This window comes from Sinocyclocheilus rhinocerous, unplaced genomic scaffold (assembly GCF_001515625.1).
Source record: "Sinocyclocheilus rhinocerous isolate Xijiao unplaced genomic scaffold, SAMN03320098_v1.1 scaffold1514, whole genome shotgun sequence".
NCBI lineage: Eukaryota > Metazoa > Chordata > Actinopteri > Cypriniformes > Cyprinidae > Sinocyclocheilus > Sinocyclocheilus rhinocerous.
In genome coordinates, this window is record NW_015625037.1 from 24,256 (window position 1) to 49,956 (window position 25,701).

The 25,701-nt window shown below is 38.4% G+C and overlaps 3 protein-coding genes across 3 annotated transcripts in view; 1 reads left to right on the forward strand and 2 right to left on the reverse strand.

Moving 5' to 3' along the window:
• Positions 1 to 2,310: 2,310 nt before the first annotated feature.
• LOC107749339 (gastrula zinc finger protein XlCGF49.1-like) lies at positions 2,311 to 3,331 on the forward strand. Its single transcript, XM_016564449.1, has one exon. It carries the CDS (start codon positions 2,339 to 2,341, stop codon positions 3,005 to 3,007), a length of 669 nt encoding a protein of 222 aa, XP_016419935.1. The 5' UTR covers positions 2,311 to 2,338; the 3' UTR covers positions 3,008 to 3,331.
• A 7,166-nt stretch (positions 3,332 to 10,497) lies between these two features.
• Positions 10,498 to 21,096, reverse strand: LOC107749352 (inner centromere protein A-like). The gene is made up of 6 exons (XM_016564473.1): positions 20,998 to 21,096; positions 16,108 to 16,213; positions 15,276 to 15,902; positions 13,611 to 15,065; positions 10,640 to 12,198; positions 10,498 to 10,506 (listed from the first exon to the last, which is right to left on the reverse strand). Exons 1-6 carry the CDS (start codon positions 21,094 to 21,096, stop codon positions 10,498 to 10,500), a joined length of 3,855 nt encoding a protein of 1,284 aa, XP_016419959.1.
• Positions 21,097 to 21,722: 626 nt separating this feature from the next.
• LOC107749359 (GTPase IMAP family member 7-like) overlaps positions 21,723 to 25,701 on the reverse strand; it is a 21,509-nt gene continuing 17,530 nt past the window's right edge. The window contains exons 2-3 of the mRNA XM_016564485.1: positions 22,045 to 22,466; positions 21,723 to 21,740 (exon numbers count right to left, since the gene is read on the reverse strand). Coding sequence (XP_016419971.1) covers positions 21,723 to 21,740; positions 22,045 to 22,466 — 440 coding nt within the window. The remainder of the gene's footprint in view (positions 21,741 to 22,044; positions 22,467 to 25,701) is intronic.

Below are 25,701 nucleotides of genomic sequence, written 5' to 3' on the forward strand. Positions count from 1 at the left end.
GCTGTATTGGCCCACTCAGACCTGGTTCCCCGAACTAATGCTTCTCTCGACAGCCCCTCCCTGGCAGATTCCTCTGAGGAAGGATCTACTGACTCAGAGACGGGGCACCCTGTGGCACCCATATCCAGACCTCTGGAAACTTCATGTCAGCGAAGGCTGTCTCCCTCCACCCTTAAGGTCTATGTCACTGCGATTGCTGCGAACCATGACCCCGTGGAAGGGAAGTTGGTAGGGAAGCATGATCTGGTCATCAGGTATTTTAGGGGGGCGAGAAGGTTAAATCCTCCCTGGCCCTCATCTATACCCTCTTGGGACCTGTCTCTAGTGCTCAAAGCACTACAGCAGGGCCCATTTGAGCCTTTGCAGTCAGTCGAGCTAAAGTTTCTTTCAATGAAAACTCTGCTCCTGCTTGCACTGGCCTCCATCAAGAGGGTAGGGGACCTGCACGCATTTTCGGTCGACGATTCGTGCCTAGCGTTTGGGCCGGCTGAGTCCCAGGTAATCCTGAAGCTGGACATAAAGCTTTAGGACCTCAGACCAGCTCTTTGTTTGCTACGGAGGCCGGCAGAAGGGGAATGCCATCTCTAAGCAGAGGATGACCCACTGGATAGTGGATGAAGCTCCTCCGTCCCCTCGGCAACCAGACGTGGCGGAACGTCCGGCACCAAGCCCTCACTCGCTGAATCCGTGAGAACCGGTAGAGGGCTGGGTTCCATATGTAGAGACCTAAGTGGATCCCATATGTGTAAAGTCCACGGTATAGCCTCAGAGCCTGTGTTTCCCCAGCAGACTTCTGCCATTTCCAAGAGGGTAAAAATCACCTCTAATCAAGTGCTTCCGAAACCACCTTCGGGAAGGATGGGGCTTCCACAACATTCCTGTTCCAAGTGGAACGGGTACGTTTTCCCAGTGTTATCCAATCTCACTGAGTGGGTAGTGCTATGACAACAGTGACTGATCTTCTTGAATGAATGAATTAATTAATGAGACATTTATATAGCACTTTATTGTGTATTGCTGTACACCCAAAGCGCTTTACAATTATATGGGGGGAGGGGGGTCTCTCTTCAACCACCACCAGTGTGCAGCATCCACCTGGATGATGCAACGGCAGCCACAGGACAACGGCGCCAGTACGCTCACCACCCACCAGCTACAGGCGGAGAGGAGAGAGAAAGATAGAGCCAATTCAATGGATAGGGATTATTAGGAGGCCATGATTGACAAGGGCCAGTAAGGGAATTTGGCCAGGACACCGGGCTTACACCCCTACTCTTTTTACGAGAAGTGCCATGGGATTTTTAATGACCATAGAGAGTCAGGACCTCGGTTTAACGTCTCATCCAAAGGACGGTGCTTTTTACAGTATAGTGTCCCATCACTATACTGGGGCGTTAGGACCCACACAGACCACAGTGTGAGCACCCCCTGTTGGCAACACTAAAACCTCTTCCAACAGCAACCTCGTTTTCCCAGGAGGTCTCCCATCCAGGTACTGACCAGGCTCAACCCTGCTTAGCTTCAGTGGGCAACCAGTTTTGGGCTGCAGGGTGATATGGCTGTGTTCTTGTTGCGAGCCCCGGCCTACACCACAAAGGGGCGCAGACGGCTCGCACAGGACACTGGAAGGGGTAGCATCCATGGCGTTTTGGTAGGGATCCCAATTCGTCAGTCGACACGTGACTCGGAGTGACCGACTGAAAGGAAACGTCTCTGTTACGTATGTAACCCTCATTCCCTGAAGGAGGGAACAGAGACGTCACGTCCCGTCGCCACGGCTGCTGTACCACCGCTGAGCGGCCGGGTCACCAGCTCGGCTCCTCAGCTAAAACCTGGTATGCGTTGCACCGGCTGCCTTTTTGTGCTCACGCTGTGATTGGCGGCAGCTGGATGCAATCATTGCATGCCAATGTGCAATGGCTCGTTTGGTTTGCACTCGAAGTGGATTGGTCTCTCTAAGCGAGATCCAAATTCGTCGGTCACCAACGTGACGTCTCTGTTCCCTCCTTCAGGGAACGAGGGTTACATACGTAACCGAGACGATTTGTGCCTATAATGTTTAAAACATAAGTGGAAGATCAATGTACCTCATTCATGGAAAGTCTCTGTGATTTACTGAACATTAAACATTTTACTTTAATTTCAGAGTTGACTGAAAAAATTAAGGAGAATGAAGAACTGAATGAAGAGGAGGAAAAACATAATGTCAAAACTGGAGAAAAACATTTGAGTCGCTCTCAAACCAAACAGAAAGATTTAAAGAAAATAAGAGACGATAAATCTTTCACCTGCACTCAGTGTGGAAAGATTTTGACAAACAAACAGTCTCGAGATTCACATGAGAGTTCATGCGGGAGAGAAATTGTTCACATGTAATCAATGTGGAAAAACATTTTTGTGGGCTTCAACCCTGAAGAGTCACCTGAAAGTTCATACGAAGGAGAAACCACATTTATGTTCTTTGTGTGGAAAGAGTTTTTCACTGCTGCAGAATTTAAAACTTCATCATAAGATACACACTGGTGTGAGAGATCATATGTGCTTTGAGTGTGAGAAGACTTTTATTACAGCTACACATTTGAAACGGCACCAGAGGATGCACACTGGAGAGAAACCTTACACGTGTGATCAGTGTGGTATGAGTTTCAGACAAAAAACTAAACTTAAGGTGCACATGAACATCCACACTGGAGAGAAACCATTCACATGTGATCAGTGCGGGAAGAGTTTTGCAGAATCAGCAAAGCTGAAGAAACACATGAACATCCACACTAGAGAGAAACTGCATGAATGTGATCAATGCGGAAAAACATTTTTGTGGTCTTCAGGCCTGAAGAGTCACCTGAAAGTTCATTCAAAGGAGAAACCACATTCATGTTATGTATGTGGAAAGAGATTTTCACATCTGCAGAATTTAAAACTCCATAAGAAAATACACACTGGTGTGAGAGATCATATGTGCTTTGAGTGTGAGAAGACTTTTATTACAGCTACAGAATTGAAATAGCACGAGAGGATCCACACTGGAGAGAAACCTTACATGTGTTCACACTGTGACAAGAGATTCAATCAATCAGAAACCCTGAAAAGACATGAGAAGATCCACACTGGAGAGAAACCTTACACATGTGATCAGTGTGGGAAGAGTTTCAGACATAAAGATCAACTTAAGGTGCACATGAGAGTTCATACCGGAGAGAAACCATATCACTGCACTGCATGTGGGAAGAGTTTTGCTCAATTAATTTCTTTACAAAAGCATACAAAAAAAATTCACAGTAAATAGATTATCTTCAGATCCAGCATTGTCAGGTCTGACACCAAATCCAAACCAAACATGACACAATAATATGTTGATCTATACATTTGCTTCTGTAAAAATCAGTCCTAATCAGCATAACAATTGACAGGGAAGATAAACATCATCTGTTGTTTTCACAGTTAATGAAGTTCATCTATAAGACCATCAGTTTGAAATCTGTGAGATTCAGATCAACTCAAAGATGAAGTTTCATATCTAAAGAACAATATAATTTTTTTTTAATATATATAATTTTCATTTGTGATATGTAATTATATTATTGTGTGCTCTTATGAGTTGTATATAATGTGCCATTTTTTATACTGCAGATGTATCACTTCTAGTTTGTTTGCTCTTTTATGAAGGAAAGTAGTTGGAAAGTAGTACAAACTTTTCTTGTTCAGGAATTGCACTCGGCCGATAGTGAACCCACGGACACAAACTCGTCAGTTCTGAACTTACTCAGAGGATGCAGAGTGGTTATAATACCTTTAAGTGAGCTACACCCTGCATGCTCATGACAAAAAGTGTATTTTTCCCTATAACCACGAGAGCTACACCGTGTTAAGCCAGTGACAGTCAGAAATCAGAAGATCCCTAATGGGGTTCCCCATGGTTCATCCACCGGTGCTTCAGTATGATCTGTCCTGAACGCAGATTTGAGGAAATACCACTACACATTAATCTACATGAAAAATGATTTCAGAAGAGATCAGAATAAATCAAATATAACAGTTTATTATTAGTCAGGTAAAATTGCATCATGCCAATTACATAATGAAACAATTAGAAGCCAATTTAAAAAGGATAATGCAATTGTGAAACATATTGTATCCGCGTGGCAACGCTGCTCCTGTACATAGATACTGTAGCTATATGGAAAATAGCCCAGTGTTCCACGCAGGAGACAAACAAATCTAACATAGTCACACATGTAACAGTTATCCTAATTTAACAGAAAACACACGGTCTAAAATGCATAGCATCAACAACCTTTTACCTAAGTATTTCAAAGAACACACAGCAAAGTAATCGTGTGTTTTAGAGAATAAACTTGACTAGCCTATGTGCACATGTAGTAGCACAAACAACTATACAGTGTGCTCTATGGGCACAATGTGTTTAACACAATTACATTTTTGAATCGTACCTGACAGCAGAGAGACATACAGCAGCGAGAGTTCTGGTGCTGAGCTCCAGAGACTCTCACACACTGCATGGGGGTTTTTCTGGTTTTAGAGAATAAACTTGACTAGCCTATGTGCACATGTAGTAGCACAAACAACTATACAGTGTGCTCTACGGGCACAATGTGTTTAACACAATTACATCTTTGAATCATACCTGACAGCAGAGACACACACAGCAGCAAGAGTTCTGGAGCAGACCTCCAGAGACTCTCGCACACTGCATGGGGTTTTTTCTGACTACAGAATCCCAAAGTAGTGTTTTGTCACTTCCCTTATATACCCAAATAAGAAAAACAAAGAAATCTTCAAATCAGTTTTAAAAACATAAAATACCTTTTGGTTTTCTAGGTTCTCGTGACCTAGGGTCGCACCTGGCTGGAGATATATAAACATTCCCACAGACCCCTAAAGAGGAACACACCCCTAAATTCTACAAAAGTTTTCAATATTTCTCATAATACAAGTGACTACTGTGAAATTGAGACCATTTTACCAATCGCACAGAGACCTTTAGAACGATATCAAACATGAAGGGGAAAAACAACAGATTTACAAGATACAGGTGCATCTCAATAAATTAGAATGTCGTGGAAAAGTTAATTTATTTCAGTAATTGAACTAAAATTGTGAAACTCGTGTATTAAATAAATTCAATGCACACAGACTGAAGTAGTTTAAGTCTTTGGTTCTTTTAATTGTGATGATTTTGGCTCACATTTAACAAAAACCCACCAATTCACTATCTCAACAAATTAGAATACTTCATAAGACCAATAAAAAAAAACATTTTTAGTGAATTGTTGCCCTTCTGGAAAGTATGTTCATTTACTGTACACGTACTCAATACTTGGTAGGGGCTCCTTTCGCTTTAATTACTGCCTCAATTCGGCTTTCCACGACATTCTAATTTATTGAGATGCACCTGTACATGATATGTGGAATATGCATATTCCTAATGAACTTTGAGTGAAACCTTTTGGGGGAAAAGAGGGAGAGGCAGAGAGGGCAGGAGGAGAAGAGGGTCACCAGGAAACAAGTTATTCTTTTTCCTTTTGGATTTTAAAATTCTTCTACTTAATCATCTCCTCTTCATCTGTCAGTGGTGCTGGTGCAGGTTCTCCCCTCATTTTGCGAGCCTTTGCCTTCTTGCTGTCGACTGAGTAGTCTACAAGTCAGTTGTTAATTTCATTACTCTAATTAAGAAATGTAACAGGTTTGATTAGAGAATATTTAATAAGCCTATGTGAAAAAAGCGTTAAACTATGTGGAAAAAACCTGCTGCGCATTGAAATAGTTACTGAATAATATTTAATATGTCAAATGTTTTCAACGTCATGTAGCCTACACCCATGAAACTGTTATGCTTAAAGCTTTACCTTGATTGAATTGTCATTTACTATTCTCTGTTTGTTACTTAATTTTTTTTTTTTTTTCCTTTATTCAGTTCCATCACACAAAAGGACAATGCAAACAGGGAAACGTTGCACATCTCAAAGCATATGTAACGGGTTTGATTAGAGAATATTTAATAAGCCTATGTGAAAAAAGCGTTAAACTATGTGGAAAAAACCTGCTGCGCATTGAAATAGTTACTGAATAATATTTAATATGTCAAATGTTTTCAACGTCATGTAGCCTACACCCATGAAACTGTTATGCTTAAAGCTTTACCTTGATTGAACTGTGTTTTTATAATTCATTTTTAGATGCTGCTACAATCTTCTTTTTTTTTGCCGGGATACCATGAAAATGAAATTTAGTTAAATAATTTACCGTTTTTACCTCTGATATTATAACAGTGATTAAGAATTAAAGTTATTTATTGACTCGGAAGTATGCAGATGTTTTTTTGTTGGTGCTGTTGCCATGGTGAATCATAATTTCGGAGCTCCATTGATCATGACTTCTCATATTCGTGGTGCACACGCTAAACTCAGTCAACCTACTCAGAGTCGACTGAACTAGCACAATTTAGCTGTTCTGAAACCGAAAACTCAGAGTTTCCCATCTCAGGGTAAATCAAACTCAGAGTTTGAGTTTCAACTTATTGAAACGGGCCCCTGGTATACTGTCTGTAACAGGACTTGTGGTATCGCACCTCCAGAGGCACAGAATCTTTGTGCACAATAATGCTATTTGTCTTCTTTCATCTCAGCCTATCACTTTCAGCATCTGGCCTGTAAATAAATAATAAAAAAAAAAAACCTATAATGAAATTAATTTGTAAATAATAACCATTAAATGAAAAACTGTGTTTGCAGTTAAACAATACTGAGTGTTCTGGCTGTAGCTGTATGCAAAACATCAACATGCAAATCTGACTCTGACTGTGCAATAATTATTAAATAAATAGTCTAATTGAAAGGTAGCCATGATACCCAGCATATGGCATAACAGTTCAAACGTGTGTGTGTACTTTGTTTTTACGTACCTGCTGAAAACGTTTCTGCCTGTGAAAGATGGTCCTTCTGGTGGTTGCCTGCCACAGTAATGTACTTGTCCATTTTCTTAAAATGTATGCACAAAGTAGAGAAAATGTTTGTATGTCTCTGCTATTTTCTGATTCTTATCCTGCAAGCCAAGCCACTGGTTAACACCGTTTCTTAATGTATCCACCGTGTGCGTGTAAAAGCGACCACCTTATTGATCTAGCAGGAAGCACGTGACACGAAGCCTCATCACTCACGATCAAAATACGATTACACCAGGAAAGAACTATTGTCGACTTTAAACTCTAATAAAAAATAAACTGCAGAATTACACATAGAGAACTTTTATTTTCTCACTCAAAACCAATAGATATTTTTATTGGAATGAATATAATGTAGTGCTCCATGTATGGGAACGGGATTAAACGAAAAACGGCTTCACCTTATGGCCTATACAATTATTTGTGGTGTTCCGCAGGGCTCCATATTAGGACCAACTTTGTTTTCGATTTATGTGTTATCTCTTGGATCTGTAATTTGAAGACAGGAAGTCTTCTGAGTAAGTGCCCATCATATATATCTATCATTAATATTGGCACATGGAAAAGTTCTTGTATTACTTATGTTAAAAATCACTTTTTACATGCTTAGTATAATTACTCAATATATAGAAAGCAATTATATAGTTTGAAATGTAGCATGTGTGATGGTGGTGCTCATGCAGGAGCAGCTTGTTTAGTGAGGAACACTTTTAATGGTGAACAATATTTCTCTACAAACTGTTAAATGGTTTGTAAAATGCATTATTTGGTTACTGTTCAGAAACTCAGTGATAAAGGACTAACATCATCACATGATCTGGGTTAATGAGGAATTTTATTATTTTTTTTATTTTTTTTGGTTTAGTCACCAGAAAATGTTAACAGTTGTCACCAGAAAATACAGTGTAATTTCAGAATAATGTTCAGATTATTAGAAAATAGATTACAGTAATCATGTAACAGATAATTCAATGAATACAACACCCAAAGTAAATAAAAGCTTCCTTTAAAACTCTCTCCAAACTGTTAGTTGTGATTTATAAGTGTCATTGTGATCACTGTTAGATTGAATCCCAAGTCAGAAATATTAGATCCACTTTATGCAAATATCAAGCAAAAAATGTGGGCGGCAGCCAATCACTGTAAGGTTCAGGTAGTGATGTCTGTCTTAATCGTTTAAAAATATGCAGAGTTTATGCTGGATTTGGGGAGTAAATCATATCGTTTACACACTGGATGCAATGCAGTTGCCATATACAGTTTGGATACTTTCATTGTGATTATACTGGTAAAGTTTATAAAAGTTTACTAAACTGACAGAATATATTTATATTGGACATTCAGAAACAAAGCTTTCCTCTTTCCAACTGTAATTGCGTGTATATGTGTTCATGTATATATATATATATATGATCCACTTTATGCAAATATCAAGCAAAAAATGTGGGCGGCAGCCAATCACTGTGAGGTTCAGGTAGTGATGTCTGTCTTAATTGTTTAAAAATATGCAGAGTTTATGCTGGATTTGGGGAGTAAATCATATTGTTTACACACTGGATGCATTGCAGATGCCATATACAGTTTGGATACTTTCATTGTGATTATACTGGTAAAGTTTATAAAAGTTTACTAAACTGACAGAATATATTTATATTGGACATTCAGAAACAAAGCTTTCCTCTTTCCAACTGTAATTGCGTGTATATGTGTTCATGTATATATATATATATATATTGGCCATACACTAAATTAAACTAGCGGCACTACAGTTTTGCACCTGCAGTGAACAATCACCGCTAGATTAAACAACAATAGCACGCACTACAAAATAACATATAATATATTAAGTAATATATTAAATGATTAAAATGTATAATAAATGATTATATTATTAAAAGGAATAGCTGAAAGAAAAAATGATTAACCTATATGATTAACTGAGTATAAATGAATACATTTCTGGTTTCTCTCTTTTAGCTACTCACAGAGGTTGCTATTAAGAATATGTAGATCCTGCATCAGCATCTCAGGTTTCATCCACTGGAGTGAGAGATTTTACAGTTCATGAACAGCTGATATTGGTGTTTCCCTAATGCTGGATACATTAGTCCCCTATAGTTCAGCTGAAGGAGTGAATGAAAATGAATGAGTGAATTCGGACAATGAGGCTTTCTGTGGCTCTAATCAAGTCTGTATGCTTTATATAGAATGCGTGTTTTCAACACAACTTTGATTAATTCTTGAAGTGAACTTCTGCCTATTCTGGTGATCTGCCCTAGACCAGAGAGAGATTTTCTTAACATCTAAAACAAATGGGAGACAGGCCAGAGAGATGGGTAAACCATCACCTAAAGGCTGGAATACACTACACAACTTTTAAAATCTGAACAGATTTTTAAAACACTAGGTATCATACATTTACCGACTTTGTAAATAGTAAAATAATAGAAAAACTGGCCATCATACACTACATGATTGAGGATCACACACTACCAGACATTTCAGTTGTTCCGATCACAACAAACTCATGCAGAAACATGCGCCTTGTTGCTGAGACGCATGAGAAATGAAAACAACATGTGTTGTAAAATCGGCTGAATATGTCAAACATGTTTGATATCCTCCGACTGGATGGAATCAAAGTCTGAAGCAAAAAAATCAGTCTGTAACCATCATACACGCGATTTTCAATGGAATCTGTCAACTCCCGTCTGTAGACTGACTTTCGGCAACTAGAGTCAACTTATCCAGACTGTAAATCGGCGGAAAATTGGGGCAAAAATTGTGTAGTGTGTTCCATGCTTAAGTTGAATGATGCAATGCCTAACCCAACTAAATCTGGATAATTTCTCACCCCTTCAAAAATATACTGAAACTGGGACGCTAGCTGATACAACCCAACATCTGGAACTGCAAGACCTCCTTTATTTCCAGGTTGCATCTTAGTCAGTTTCAGTCTTGGTTTCTCCTGGTTCCAAATAAAAGAGCTAAACCAGCCATTAATACGTTTAATTATAGTGCAATTTAGGAGAATTGGGATAATTTGAAATAAGTACAAAAATCATTGGTTCAATAAGCATAGCAAAAAAGCAAGGTTTACCCTGTCTAGAGCCTAATCCTAAGAAACTCTCAGAATGCCATTTGTAATAACTGCTGCTACTGAACTATCGAACATTGTCTTGACTAATTGTGTAAAAGTATCCCCCATCTCGAAAATATTAAATGTATAAAACAAAAACTCCCATTCAGCACAACGAATGCTTTTTCAGCATCTAAAGAAATAACCATACTATTAAGATTTTGATATTGCGATAACTTAATAATATTAAGCAATCTTCGCATATCACTAGAGCAGTATCTGTGAACGAACCTTGACATAATACTAGGCAGTATCTTATCTCTCAGACTGTAATCTCAGAGCATATATTAAAAATTAGACAACTTTTAGCTATTTCAAATCAGTATTCAGAAGGCTAATAGGCCTGTATGAAGAGCATGTATCCTCTGGTTTCCCTTTTTTAAGTATAAGACTAATATTAGCCTCTCTAAGAGATATAGTTAGAGAATTTAATTCAAAAGAAAAAATTAAACATCTGGAGCAGTGGTTCCAGTAACCAAAGGTTACAATTCTTTATAAAACTCTATGCTAAAATTGTCAGGTCCTGGCACTTTCCCTACCATCATTGTCTCACATCTCTTTCTCTTCTCCACTCGTCTTTCTTCATCCTCTCGTTTTCTTCTCTTCCACTCCTCTTTTCTCTCTCGCTCCAGCAGCTCATAACTTCTCTTCATTTCATTTATATTTTCTTCGTATTCTCTCTCTTTCTGTTCTCTCTCTCTTATCTGTTGTTTTTTCTCCTCCTCTCTGTTTTGTCTTCCTTCTTCTCTCTCTCTTTCAGAATTCATTCTCTTGTTCTCCAGTTCTTCTTGTTTTTCTCTCAGCTGTTCATTGTGTCTCTCTTTTCTCTCTCTTTCCTCGTCCTCTCGTTCTCTCATCTGTCGTTTCTTCTTTTCCTCCCATTCTCTTTGCTGTCGTTTAATTTCCTCTTGAGTCTCTTTGTCACTTTCTGCCTCTTTTATTTTTCTCTTCCATTCTTCTCTTTCTTTCTCTTCTTGTGTCTTCCTCATTTGTTCCTCTGAATCTCTCTTTTTTATTTCCTCTCCTTGTTTCATCTGTAATGCTGCTATAATATGGTCAAGTTCATTTGTAATTTTTCCTTGATCTTGTTTATATTCTTCTTCTCTCTTTCTATCTTCTTCTTCTCTTTCTTTAAGTTTTTTGTCATACTGTATTCTCTGATCTTCAATCTCTCTCTTCATCTTCTCTTTTCTTTGATTATATTCAGCTCTTTTCTGTTCCTCTTCTTCTGATTGTTTCTGATCCTCTGTCTCTCGTTTCTTCTGCTCTGATTTTTCTTTCTCCTCAAACTCTCTCCTGAGTCTTTCCTCTTGTTCTCTGAACTTGTTCTTCAGTCTCTCTCTTTCCTCTTCTCTCTTTTGTTTCTTCTCGTTCAGTCTCTTTCTCATGCTTTTGATTTCCATGTCATATTTGGCTTCAAATTCTTCAACTTGATTTTTTATCATTTCGCTTCTCTGTTCAATGGAGATCACTGCCTCCTCAAACATCTCATTAGTGAAATTTGGGCCCTGATTAGATTGCTTCATTTCTTCTATCATATTGAACAGATGAATAACTTGTGTCTGATCTTGTGTTTCTGTGTTGTTAAAAACCAGGAATCTGTTTCCACAGTCACTGATCAGTTTCTTGAGTTCAGCATTTTTACTTTTATCTACATATTCTTCTATTGTTTGTTTTCTCAGATCATCTCCTCTAGTGAAGAGAACAATGCAGAAATCTGCTGCTTTTGAGCCAAAGATCATCTTGATCATGTCTAAAGTCTCTTTCTCCTCTTGGGTGATTTTTCCCAGACTCACCACAATGATGAACGCATGTGGTCCAGGTGCTGACAGTGAAATACATTTCATTATTTCTTCCTGCACTAGTTCATTTGTCAGTGTTGTGTCAAAGAGTTCTGGAGTATCAATAACAGCTATTGATTTACTAGCAACTTCACCAATTCCCTTCTTACAAGTAGTGGTCACCAAACGTGAACTGGCTTCACTGTGAAACTCATTATTTCTGAGGATAGTGTTTCCTGTGGCAGACTTTCCATTTCCTGTCCTCCCAAACAGCAAGATTCTCAAACATCCTGAATCTGATGGTGAATCTTCATTATCTGAAAATAATAAATGAGTTTAGAGATTAGAGAGAGAGTGTTAAATGAGTGTTTACTATTTGCAACAGTCCATCTCAGTGGTTTTCAATGTTTTTATTTTTTGTTTTTTTTAGGGGTTCTGACATTTTTCTTGCAATTGAGAGTTTATATATCACAATTCTGACTCTTATCTCTATGATTATAATGGGTTCTATTTGCTTTTGACGTGACGTGATGCTTGCATCCATTCTAGACCAAAACCAAAATCTAGCCTGACCAAATTCCAGGTTTTTTTTTTTTTTCTGTTAGGACCACTATCGTCAAAGATGATTGACAATTAGCATACAGTGCATAACTTGTGGAGTCCATGACAATAATGTAGCGATGCGTGAAATAATGATAACTCAGTCACTTCCGAATCAGGCAGCGTGTTCAAGTTAACGAACTTGAATGAATCGGAGGTGAGACCATTGGGGAAGTGAATTCCACTTCTCTAAATTCCCTAAGCATGTTGCCCTTAACCAATGGCCAATCAAATATGTTGCCAAAAAAACCCGCATAACCTGTAGCAACAATTCTGTTGCATTTAACAGTTGACCAATGAATACGTTGCCAATACCTTAAAAGCTTAAGCAGCATTCTCAATAACACCAGCTAGACTTAAGAAAAACATGTTCCTGTTTGTCCTTATTAATTTTGTCACACATTCAATACCTCATCTCACATTGAACTGGGAAGACAAACACATATTACAGTAAAAGATTTCCTATATGTAAACATAAATACACTGTATTAATATTGCAACACTAATTTAAACAACAAGCACTAATGATTTTTAAGACCTGTCGCTTGCGTTGAGGACTTGCAACTCAGCTTGTGCAAAACCCACCAAGCCAGTCATTACGGACTTCAGTATCAAGGCGAGGAGCCTGAGTCTGCCTAAGGCTATGTTTACACTACTGCGTTTTCATTTTAACACGGCATTTTAAAATGAAAACGATCCTCATCCATACTTGGCCATGTGTGTGTGTATATGAAAGTGGAGATATGGTTAGAAAGCATGAAACTCGCATCGTCAGAATCCCAGTCTATCAGTCAAATCCGAAGCAAGATGCAACCCACAGCAATGTGTTATAACAGTGACGCCTCAGTCTGACGGCAGATAAAAGTAAACAGTAAATAAATTACTTTTGAGTGATTTGTTACTAAAGTGCGCATCAAAAGCGCTAAACAAGGAAGCTCAAACGTGTGTGTGGCACTAGACCAGCCCTCACTGGTTCTCACGCATCATGTACATTTGAGCGTCTTCTTTTGCTTTTAATGGCGTGTTAGCAAACCTACTGGAAGGTGCACACCAAACCATTGTTTACACCCAAATATTTCATTTTTTGCAAATTGATTTAAAAATTAGCTGGTTATTTGTTTTGACTTACTGTTTGTGTGCTGTACCTCAGGAGTTCCTGTATCAAGTTCATTACGTCTACTTTCTTCCTTCTCCTCTTCTTCTCTTTGTTTTTCCTGTTTCTGTTTCTCCCATTCCTCTCGTTCTCTCTTCACCTCCACTCGCATCTTTCTCTCTAGTTCTTCTATGTCTTTAATGTCTCTTTTATATTGTTCTTCTGTTTTTAAATATTCCCCATCTCTTCTTTCTCTCTCTTTGTAATAATTTTGTCTTTCTTCCTCCATCATCTTCTTCATTCTGTCTCTCTCTTCTTCATGTTTGAACTGAAGTTCTTCTCTCTCTCTCAGTCTTCTTTCTCTCTCACGTTTAAGTTTATCATAATATTCATCCCATGTTTCCTTTTCTATCTTTCTCCTTCTCTCATCCTCTTCTTCTCTTCTCTTTCTCTCTTTCTCATGATTCTGTCTTTCTTCCTCCATCATCATCTTCATTCTCTCTTTCTCTTCTTTAAGTCTCTGATTATAGTCCTCCCACATTGCCTGTTCTTTGTTTCTCCATTTCTCCTCCTCTTCTTCTCTTCTTTGTCTCTCCTGTTGTTTCTGTTTCTCCCATTCCTCTCGTTCTCTCTTCATCTCCTCTCGTATCTTTCTCTCTTGTTCCTCACATTCTTTAATGTCTCTTTTATATCGTTCCTCTCTTTCTCTAAATTCATCTTCTCTTCTCTTTCTCTCTTTCTCATGATTCTGCCTTTCTTTCTCCATCCTCTTTTTCTCTTCTTCATGTTTGTTCATCAGTTCTTCTTTTTCTCTGTTCACTTGCTCCACTTTCTCCATCAGTATCTTCATCTGTTGTTCTTGTAATTCTCTCTCCATCTCTCTGAACATCTTACATGAGTAGTAACTCCCTCCGTTCTCTTTCACCATGTTGTCTATCTTCTGCAGTAGATCAGTCACCTGTGTTCGGTCTCCAGTCTCTTTATTATTGAACACATGGAATCTGTTTCCACACGCTTCAATCAGCTGATTCAAATCAGATCCAGGTTTTCCCAAACACTGATCAATGGTTTTATCATTCAGATCATCTCCTCTGGTGAAGAGCACCATGGTGTACTTTACAGAGTTTTCACCAAACGTCTCTTGGATTATCTTTACTGATGTTTTCTCTTCTTGAGTGAATCGCTGTCCTAAATTGAGCACAATGATGAACACATGTGGTCCAGGCAGGATCATGGGGATGCAGTTGCTGATTTCTCTCTTGATTTCTTCATTACTGAGTACAGTATCAAACAGTCCTGGAGTGTCGATCACAGTAATGTGTCTGCTGTTGATTTCAGCTGTCTCTCTATGACACACTGTAGTAACAGACTCTTGAGATGTTTCAGCTTCAAACATGACTCTTCCTAAAATGGTGTTTCCAGTTGAACTCTTCCCAGCTCCAGTTTTTCCCAGCAGCACAATCCTCAGTTCATCTTCTCTTTCTCTTGAATCTGAAGATGGACCAAATACAAATGAAAAACAATACATTGAATTTTAAGTTAAGATTTTCAATTAACCAGTTCATCAGAGAATATTATGTATAATTTATACTGAAGCATCATGTGCTAATCATATTGTACTCTGCATATAATGTTACTGTTTTGTCTCTGTGTAAAATCTGTGTAGACTTTAGTAATCATGAAAAGTTTTCTAATCATTACCTTGTGACTGAAACCATGTCTCTAATGAATAGATTCTCCTCTTCATTTCTTCAAATTTCTGCAGTTTGTCCATCTGTGCATCCATCAATGTCTCTGTGGAGAAACAAACACCACTGTTTTCCTCAACCATCTGCTCCAGTTTCTCCATCAACACAGACACTTGTGTGTTCAGGTCAATGAAATGATGTCGTCCTCCAAAACTCTCAGTGACAGACTGTGTTTCTTCATTGAGTTCTGCTGTCTGATGCTCTGGATTCTGCTTTATGAGGATCATGATGTGTTTGTTGACTCTTGAGCTGAAGATCCTCTGGATCTCCTCTATTTCTGCTCTGTCTTCATCAGTCAGTGGAGCATCAGGAATGATGAGGATGAACACATGAACTCCAGGATGACAGAGAGACACACAGCGGTGAGTCTGACGCATCACGTCCTCCTCTGAGAGCTGAGTGTTGAACAGAGCTGGAAGCTCCACCAGACTGATCAGACGTCCATCAAGCTCCACGTCTCTCCTCACACACTCTGAGCTGAGCTCTGATCTTCTCTCGCTCTGCTTCAGGATCAGGTTTGATATGAAGGATTTAAATCCTCTGTTACTCCCACACACAACCAGATTCAGCTTCACACCCTCTGGAATGGTGACAAAGGAATAAACTAGTTAAACAATGTGATTTTAAATTTGATCAATGCTGCATTCATATGTTGGAATTATGGTAATCATCACTTCACTGTAATTTACTAGTTTCCCACTAGTAAAAGCCTTTCATGTCTTTCATGCCTATTATTGTATTCACACAAAGATTATTTATTCAGAGAAATAAATGAATCCACTCACCCAGTGTCTTGATCTTCTGCTGTAGCTCTTTGACTTCATTATCTCTCACTCTTAGTTTCTCCTCTAGTTCATGTCTGACTTTCTTCTCTGGAGCTCTTATGTGCATCTGAAGAGAATAGGGTTCAATCTTCATGCTGTCTATACGATCAAACAGATCTGAGATCTTTTCTGAGCTTCTCTGGTCCTTTAAACCCATCACACTGTACAAGCTGCCATAGAGACTCACAAAATCTATCATACTTTGGTCAAGTTCAGTAATGAAAAGCAACATGAAGTGCTCATTAAAGTTAAATATTCCTTTGATCTTCTCCATTTCTGCTCTTTCGTCATTAGTAAGTGGACAGACAGGACTAACAAGGATGAAAAGATGAACTCCAGGATCACAGAGAGACAGACAGTGGAAAGTCTCCCGCATCACTTCCTCCTCTGAGAGCCGAGTGAGAGCTGGAAGCTCTATTACACTGATCTGCCGTCCATGAATCGTTCCCTCTCTCTTCTGACACACTCTACTCATCTCTTTCTGAGATTTACTTGTTATCCCTCTAAACATTTTAGACACAGAGTTCTTGAGTGTTGGATTATTTCCACACAGCACAATGTTCAGCTTTGCTTTTCCTGTAGTCATCACTGAAATCAAGATTCAGAGACAGTAGACTCAGATCAGTTTTGGTACCAAATGTACACTTCCTTAAACAACAACAAAAATATTACATTGTAAAATATAATTACATCACAATAAAAGTGAAAGTGACATGACATGTGGCCAAGTATGGTGACCCATACTCAGAATTAGTGCTCTGCATTTATTTCATCCAAAGTCCACACACACACACACAGCAGTGAACACGCACCCGGAGCAGTGGGCAGCCATTTGTGCTGCAGCACCCGGGGAGCAGTTGGGGGTTCGGTGCCTTGCTCAAGGGCACCTCAGTCGTGGTATTGAAGGTGGGAGAGAGCACTGTACATTCACTCCCCCCACCTACATTCCCTGCCGGTACTAGACTCGAACCCGCAACCTTCTCTCTATCCATTCTCTATCCATTAGGCCACGACTTCCCCCCCAATACATGCTTTTATCAACTGAAAGCTACCTTACAATAGTTTACTGACTTTCTTTTTGGGCGAGAGCTGTGGGAATGAAGCGAGGCCGGTGGAGTAAATGATAATGAGCAACACCTGCACCATGCATCGGTCTCTAGTAGGGTGACCACTAGGGCTGCATGATTAATCGAAATTAAATCGCAAAGGCGATAAATCGCGACTAGGCAGAAGCTGCGATTGTCATGTGTATCTTTCAGTGAAGCATGGCTCTGTGATCAGCAATAATCCGAAGGCCAGAGTGCGCTCTTGCACTGAAACTCCAAATACGCCCCGCAGAAGAAATCCAGGAAATCCCTATAGTGGTTGCTGAATAAACAGAAGATTTAACTGCTTTCATTAATTCAACGTATGACTAATAAACACAGGACTACAACAATATATGGTTTATCTGAGTTTGTCTTATTATAATTTTTATTATAATAAAGTATATAATAATGCAATGCTGATCGACATAGCCTTTATCACTGCTATCACTGACATTATGAAGTGAGTTTGGAGTAAAAACATGTTATTAAATGTGGTATTTTCACATGCTTTCAGATGGAGCTGCATTTACTACACAGAGTTGTAGTTCACTGACAAGCTACGCAAAAAGCTTTCATAATCGCAGAACGATCTGCGATTATGAACGCAATTTTGCGTAGCTTGTCAGTGAACTACGGCTCTGTGTAGTAAATGCCCCTCCATCTGAAAGCACGTGATGGAGATTTACTATTAATCACAGAACCGGCTTTACTGACAAGATGCACATGACAATCACATTCGATTAATCGTGCAGCCCTAGTGACCACCCGTCCCCCTTTGTGTTGTACCGCACAGCATTTTCACTCTTTGTCCCGCACGTCGCTTATTGAGAAAATGTCCCGCATTTTCATCAGACTGTTGGTTTTTAATTGTCATATTAAGAAAATGTACATATGTTCTTTTGCCTTTTTTTAAGAAAGCTTTTTATTTATTCTTTTTGTGGCGTAGCTTTCATGCAAAGGATGTGCGGACCTCATCAGTCTGCATTGGGGCAGTCGTGGCCTAATGGTTAGAGAGTCCGACTTGTAACCCAAAGGTTGTGGATTCAAGTCTCAGGGCCGGCAGCGATTGTAGGTGGGAGGAATCAATAACCAGTGTTCTCTTCCACCCTCAATACCACGACTGAGGTGAGACCCTTGAGAAAGGCACCGAATCCCCAACTGCTCCCTGGGCGCCACAGCATTAGCTGCCCACTGCTCTGGGTGTGTGTTCACGGTGTGTGTTCATGGTGTGTGTGTGCACTTGGATGGGTTAAATGCAGAGCAAAAACTCTTGAGTATGGGTCGCCACACTTCACTTTCACTTTTCACTTTTATCAAGTTATCTAGCACCACTGATGGAAATGGTCGAGTGCACACGGAAAAACACAATAATCTCCATTTATTTTAACCAATTAAAAAAATTGATGTAGCCTTCAGACACTACTTTCTTCTTATTTCAATAGTTTGAGGTGGTTTCTATGGCGTTATTTTAATGGCAAATGTCCAGAGTGCATTATTGTAATGCAAGGGCACATCAAAATGCACGCGCACAAATCTCTTCTCTCGCAGGTGGATTCTCTTCACTCTCACATAAAACGGACTCGCTTTCTCTCGCTTACATGTGCGTGCTCAGAAACATAAATAAGCGCATATGACAACGGATGTAAATCAGTATTTACAAAGCATAACAATAGTAAATGTATCTGTCTCACACGTGTCCCGCATTGTCCCGCAAAATCACATCTACTGTCCCGCAACAGATCTATTGCCAGGTGGTCACCCTAGTCTCGAGTCCCACAGAGGAGCTCCAGAAGGATAAAAGGAGGAGTGACGACAGTGAAGAATGAGAGCGGAACAGGCCTGGACTATTTATGTTTTTTTTTATTGTGTTTATGCAGCAGTCGTCCATGAGGGGCAGCCTCTTTACTTTTGTTTTGTTGTTTATTTTAATATTAAAATTTATGTTAAGCGTCTGCCGGTTCCCGCCTCCTCTTTCCCGTAACTACGAACTTTGTTACAATCGTATACCCATGTGTTGATACAAGCACATATAATTTTTTTTCCCCACTGAAAGGGGCTTTTTAGTAGAATGTCAAAGTTTGGTGTCAATATTTCAAAGCTTTGCAGAGATACAGCCTCAGAGTCATCTTTGTTGCAGCGCTATACAGAAACAGTTTTGTCAATTGACATGAAATCCACTTTTTGTCAGCACAGTCTGAAGGTGATCTAACTTAAATTTGGTTCAAATCAGACAAACTATCTAAAAATAGATGTTTTTAAAGAAAATGAAAATGGCGGACAGGAAGTTCGGTTGACTATGGCAAAATTGGCATCTATGTTCATGCATGACCCAAGGAATATTTTGATAACAGTTTGATTACAATAGACTAATTTAGTCAAAATTTATTAGCATTTTTGGAAATTTTATTGTTAATGGTTAATGACTTCATATGAACGGTTTATTACTTTTGACCAATAGGTGGTGTAGTTACCAAATTGATGTGGCATGGTCAGTGTGAGGTGACAATGGCACATACAAAGTTTGGTGTCAATATGTCAAAGCTTTGCAGAGATACAGCCTCAGACGCAGTCTGGCATCATTCCAGCAAATTAGTTGATGCGTTAAACGATTTAATTTAAAGCCATTTCATATACCGACACAAAATCCATAACTTTTTGCCAGCATTGTCTGAAGATGATCTGAGTCAAATTTGGTGAAAGTTGGACAAACAATCAAGGAGAAGTTAAAAAAAGTAGGATTTCAACATAAATCAAAATGGTGGACAGGAAGTTTGGCTGAATATGGCAAAATTGATATGTATGTTCTCTGCATGACCCAGGAAATTTTTTGAGACCAGGTTCATTACAATAGGTTAATTTAATTAAAAGTTATTAACATTTTTGGAAATTATATTATAACTTTTGTCCACAAGGTGAAACTTTTTGAGTACTATCAGGCATGTCACTATCAGACACATACCGAGTTTCGTAACAATACGTTAATGCGTTAGTAAAATATAGCATTTTACAACAAAATTCAAAATGGACAATGCCCAAAATGGCTGATATGAGAAAATTCCATAACTTTTTGCCAGCATGGTCTGAAGATGATCTGAGGAAATTTTGGTGAAAATCAGATAAACCGTCTAGGACAAGTTTGGAAAAGTAAGTTTTTCGAACGATTCAAAATTGTGAAAAATCTTGAACCATAAATTTTAACATTTTGGTGAGCATTCGACTTGGCATGAGCCAAGGAATCAGAGAAAAAAAATAATTTTGTGTAAACTTTATAGTTCAAAAGTTGTTAGCATAAACATATGACCACATTTGAACTGTTGGTGGTGCTAGAGGGTTTGAGTTAGAAACCCAAACTTGCAATGGTTAATGCTGAGACTCTCCTCTATCTGTGTGCCAAATTTCATAACTTCCCCACAAGGGGTTCTATGTGCTGCCAAAGACTTTATGAGCGGAAGAAGAAGAAGAAGAAGAAGAAAAATACCTTCTGTGCTTGGCCCCTAAATATAGCTGCAAGCAGCAATTAAGGGGCCAAGCACAACAGTGGCAGAATGAAGATCTAAGCATGGCAGGGAGGATCATTATAAACATTTTAGAAGCTTAGTTAAAACAGATAAGTAAAAAGAATAAATAGTAGTTCATGTCCTGTGGTAGTACTCCTCATTTTTCTCCCTGTCATTTCCTGTTTGGACTACTGCAAATTAACTATTAAAAGACATAACTCATAAGAATACTAGGTATTATTCTGAAAAAAATGATTTTGACAAACCTCCTCCATCACTTGCTGTTTTTGTGCTCTCGTTGAGATCAGAATCCTTCTCTTTGTCGTCTCCTCTGACTGAAGCTCCATCCACTGATGATCCATCATCCTCATACATGTCACAGATGAGAAATTCTTTGTGTTCTTTCTTGAGTATCTTCTCTATTTTTCTGAAAAACTCAGATCGCCATCCTGGGTTTGTTGTATCAAACTGTAGATGTCCTCCTCCACACTCCTTTATTAAATCATGAATAACATTATTCCATATCACAGAAGCCAGTTTGGATGTGCGTGGCTCTTCATCAGTAGTCAGCACTATAGTGTGTTTCATAAGAATGAGAGCGGAACAGGCCTGGACTATTTATGTTTTTTTTTATTGTGTTTATGCAGCAGTCGTCCATGAGGGGCAGCCTCTTTACTTTTGTTTTGTTGTTTATTTTAATATTAAAATTTATGTTAAGCGTCTGCCGGTTCCCGCCTCCTCTTTCCCGTAACTACGAACTTTGTTACAATCGTATACCCATGTGTTGATACAAGCACATATAATTTTTTTTCCCCACTGAAAGGGGCTTTTTAGTAGAATGTCAAAGTTTGGTGTCAATATTTCAAAGCTTTGCAGAGATACAGCCTCAGAGTCATCTTTGTTGCAGCGCTATACAGAAACAGTTTTGTCAATTGACATGAAATCCACTTTTTGTCAGCACAGTCTGAAGGTGATCTAACTTAAATTTGGTTCAAATCAGACAAACTATCTAAAAATAGATGTTTTTAAAGAAAATGAAAATGGCGGACAGGAAGTTCGGTTGACTATGGCAAAATTGGCATCTATGTTCATGCATGACCCAAGGAATATTTTGATAACAGTTTGATTACAATAGACTAATTTAGTCAAAATTTATTAGCATTTTTGGAAATTTTATTGTTAATGGTTAATGACTTCATATGAACGGTTTATTACTTTTGACCAATAGGTGGTGTAGTTACCAAATTGATGTGGCATGGTCAGTGTGAGGTGACAATGGCACATACAAAGTTTGGTGTCAATATGTCAATAACATTATTCCATATCACAGAAGCCAGTTTGGATGTGCGTGGCTCTTCATCAGTAGTCAGCACTATAGTGTGTTTCATGGCCTGCTTACTGAAGAGGTTCAGCACATATTTCACTCTGTGTCTGTCGTTCTCACTGAAGTTGTTATACTGAAGTACGAGTACAAACACATGAGGTCCTGGAGCAGACAGAGACACACACTCTCTCACTCCCTGTGTGATCTGTTGATGTAAGAGATTTGGCTGGAGCAGGTGAGTGTTGATGACTGTGATGTGTCTCCCCTCCACCTCTCCTCTGATTTTCATACTGTGCTGCTGTAAATAGTATGGAGCTTCTCTGTTAAACACTTCTGTACCCACTGTAATGTTTCCCACTCGGCTGTTTTCTGATCCATTATTTCCTAGCAGCACAATCCTCAGATCACTCACTGCAAAAGTGTACAGACAGAAACAAAGAAACACAGACGTTAAGTTTTCATGTTTTATGGGGACTTTCTATAGATGTGATGATATTTATACTGTTTTAATAAAAATCCCCCTAACTCTAAATACAACCTTCACAGAAACCTTCTGATTTTTACATTCTTTGAAAAAACAAAAACAAAAAATAAATGTCCCACAAGTTCAAATATTTTTGGTTTTACTATCCTGTGTGCTTAGTTCAGGTAAACCTTATGTTGTGGGGACCACACACACAGACACTCTCCATAGGTGTAATGGTTTTGCTACTGTACAAACTGTATTTTATATCCCCTAAGCTAACCCTACCCATAAACCTACCCCTCACACAAAACTACAGCCATTTTTAGATTTTCAAAACACTTCATTCTGGATGATTTATAAGCTGTTTTCCTCATGGGGACCAAAACATTTTCCCACAAAATTAAAATGTATTGGTATTACTATCCTTGTGGGGAACGTAGGAAATATCAGGTACACACACACACACACACACACACACACACACAAACACACACAGACAAAATGCAAAAAAAACACTGCACACACATCTCACACAAATCTCAGAAATATTATATGTTAGTCTATCACCAACAGGAGGTGGAATTGTGTGTCTGCTGTCTGTGCAGAGATACAGCCTCAGAGTCATCTTTGTTGCAGCGCTATACAGAAACAGTTTTGTCAATTGACATGAAATCCACTTTTTGTCAGCACAGTCTGAAGGTGATCTAACTTAAATTTGGTTCAAATCAGACAAACTATCTAAAAATAGATGTTTTTAAAGAAAATGAAAATGGCGGACAGGAAGTTCGGTTGACTATGGCAAAATTGGCATCTATGTTCATGCATGACCCAAGGAATATTTTGATAACAGTTTGATTACAATAGACTAATTTAGTCAAAATTTATTAGCATTTTTGGAAATTTTATTGTTAATGGTTAATGACTTCATATGAACGGTTTATTACTTTTGACCAATAGGTGGTGTAGTTACCAAATTGATGTGGCATGGTCAGTGTGAGGTGACAATGGCACATACAAAGTTTGGTGTCAATATGTCAAAGCTTTGCAGAGATACAGCCTCAGACGCAGTCTGGCATCATTCCAGCAAATTAGTTGATGCGTTAAACGATTTAATTTAAAGCCATTTCATATACCGACACAAAATCCATAACTTTTTGCCAGCATTGTCTGAAGATGATCTGAGTCAAATTTGGTGAAAGTTGGACAAACAATCAAGGAGAAGTTAAAAAAAGTAGGATTTCAACATAAATCAAAATGGTGGACAGGAAGTTTGGCTGAATATGGCAAAATTGATATGTATGTTCTCTGCATGACCCAGGAAATTTTTTGAGACCAGGTTCATTACAATAGGTTAATTTAATTAAAAGTTATTAACATTTTTGGAAATTATATTATAACTTTTGTCCACAAGGTGAAACTTTTTGAGTACTATCAGGCATGTCACTATCAGACACATACCGAGTTTCGTAACAATACGTTAATGCGTTAGTAAAATATAGCATTTTACAACAAAATTCAAAATGGACAATGCCCAAAATGGCTGATATGAGAAAATTCCATAACTTTTTGCCAGCATGGTCTGAAGATGATCTGAGGAAATTTTGGTGAAAATCAGATAAACCGTCTAGGACAAGTTTGGAAAAGTAAGTTTTTCGAACGATTCAAAATTGTGAAAAATCTTGAACCATAAATTTTAACATTTTGGTGAGCATTCGACTTGGCATGAGCCAAGGAATCAGAGAAAAAAAATAATTTTGTGTAAACTTTATAGTTCAAAAGTTGTTAGCATAAACATATGACCACATTTGAACTGTTGGTGGTGCTAGAGGGTTTGAGTTAGAAACCCAAACTTGCAATGGTTAATGCTGAGACTCTCCTCTATCTGTGTGCCAAATTTCATAACTTCCCCACAAGGGGTTCTATGTGCTGCCAAAGACTTTATGAGCGGAAGAAGAAGAAGAAGAAGAAGAAAAATACCTTCTGTGCTTGGCCCCTAAATATAGCTGCAAGCAGCAATTAAGGGGCCAAGCACAACAGTGGCAGAATGAAGATCTAAGCATGGCAGGGAGGATCAGACCAAAGACAACAATGAGTAATTTGGTGAAAATTGGACCAACAGATTAGGAGGAGTTTGAAAAAGTATGTTTTCAATGTAAATCAAAATGGCGTACAGGAAGTTCAGCTGATTATGGAGCATTGGAGCATTTTGGAAAATTCTAAATGACAGAAAAATTTTAATGACGGAAAATCACACACGGTGCAATCGAATCGGCTTAAGTAGGAATCAGAGGAAAAAATAATTTTGTTTCTAGCCCTTATAGTGGCACTAGAGGGATTGAGTTAGAGACTCCAAATTTGCTATGGTGACCGCTTAGTCTGTCCTCTATATGTGTGCCAAATTTCATAACTTTCGTGCAAGCAGTTCTATGGGCTGCCGTAGACTTCTAGAGCAGAACAAGAAGAAGAAGAACACCAACAATTACAAAAGGTGCCTACACAGTACGCACCTTCTGTGCTTGGCTGAGGAAAAAAATTAATTTGAGTTGTTCTCATGCTGTGCTCTCTCCTGTCAGTGTGGTGTGTTGTGTGTTTGGAAATCCAGATGCTCAGGTTCCATGTTTAGTCTTGTGTTGAGAGCACTCATGGGGACTCTTTTTCCCCGTTCCATGTATTATCATTTTTGGGTGAACAGTGACAGTATTATCCAAATTATTTCTGAAGTCTGTATTCAGCTGCATACTTTGTCTTTCTGTTCAAATATATATATATATATATATATATATATATATATTTTTTTTATAAACATTTTTATGCAGCTGAATACACACAAGTGATCACCATGATTTTTTTGTTGTATGAAAAAGAGCATCAGAGTGACAGAATTTTAAAACAAATGGCCTTTAGAAGCTGCAACCTGATTGGACGTAATGCATTTGGACGCATGCTACCATTCTTCAAAAATCATCCTAATATGTAAACATTTCTGATTATTATCAATGTTGAAAACAGTTGTGCTGCTAAATATTTTTGTAGAAACCATTATACTGATATTTTTTCAGGATAGAAGATTCAAAAGCACATAATTTATTTGAAATAAAAATATTTTGTAGCATTATAAATGTCTTTAAATGATCAATTTGATGTATTCTTGTTCAATAAAAGTATTCCTATCTGTATTAA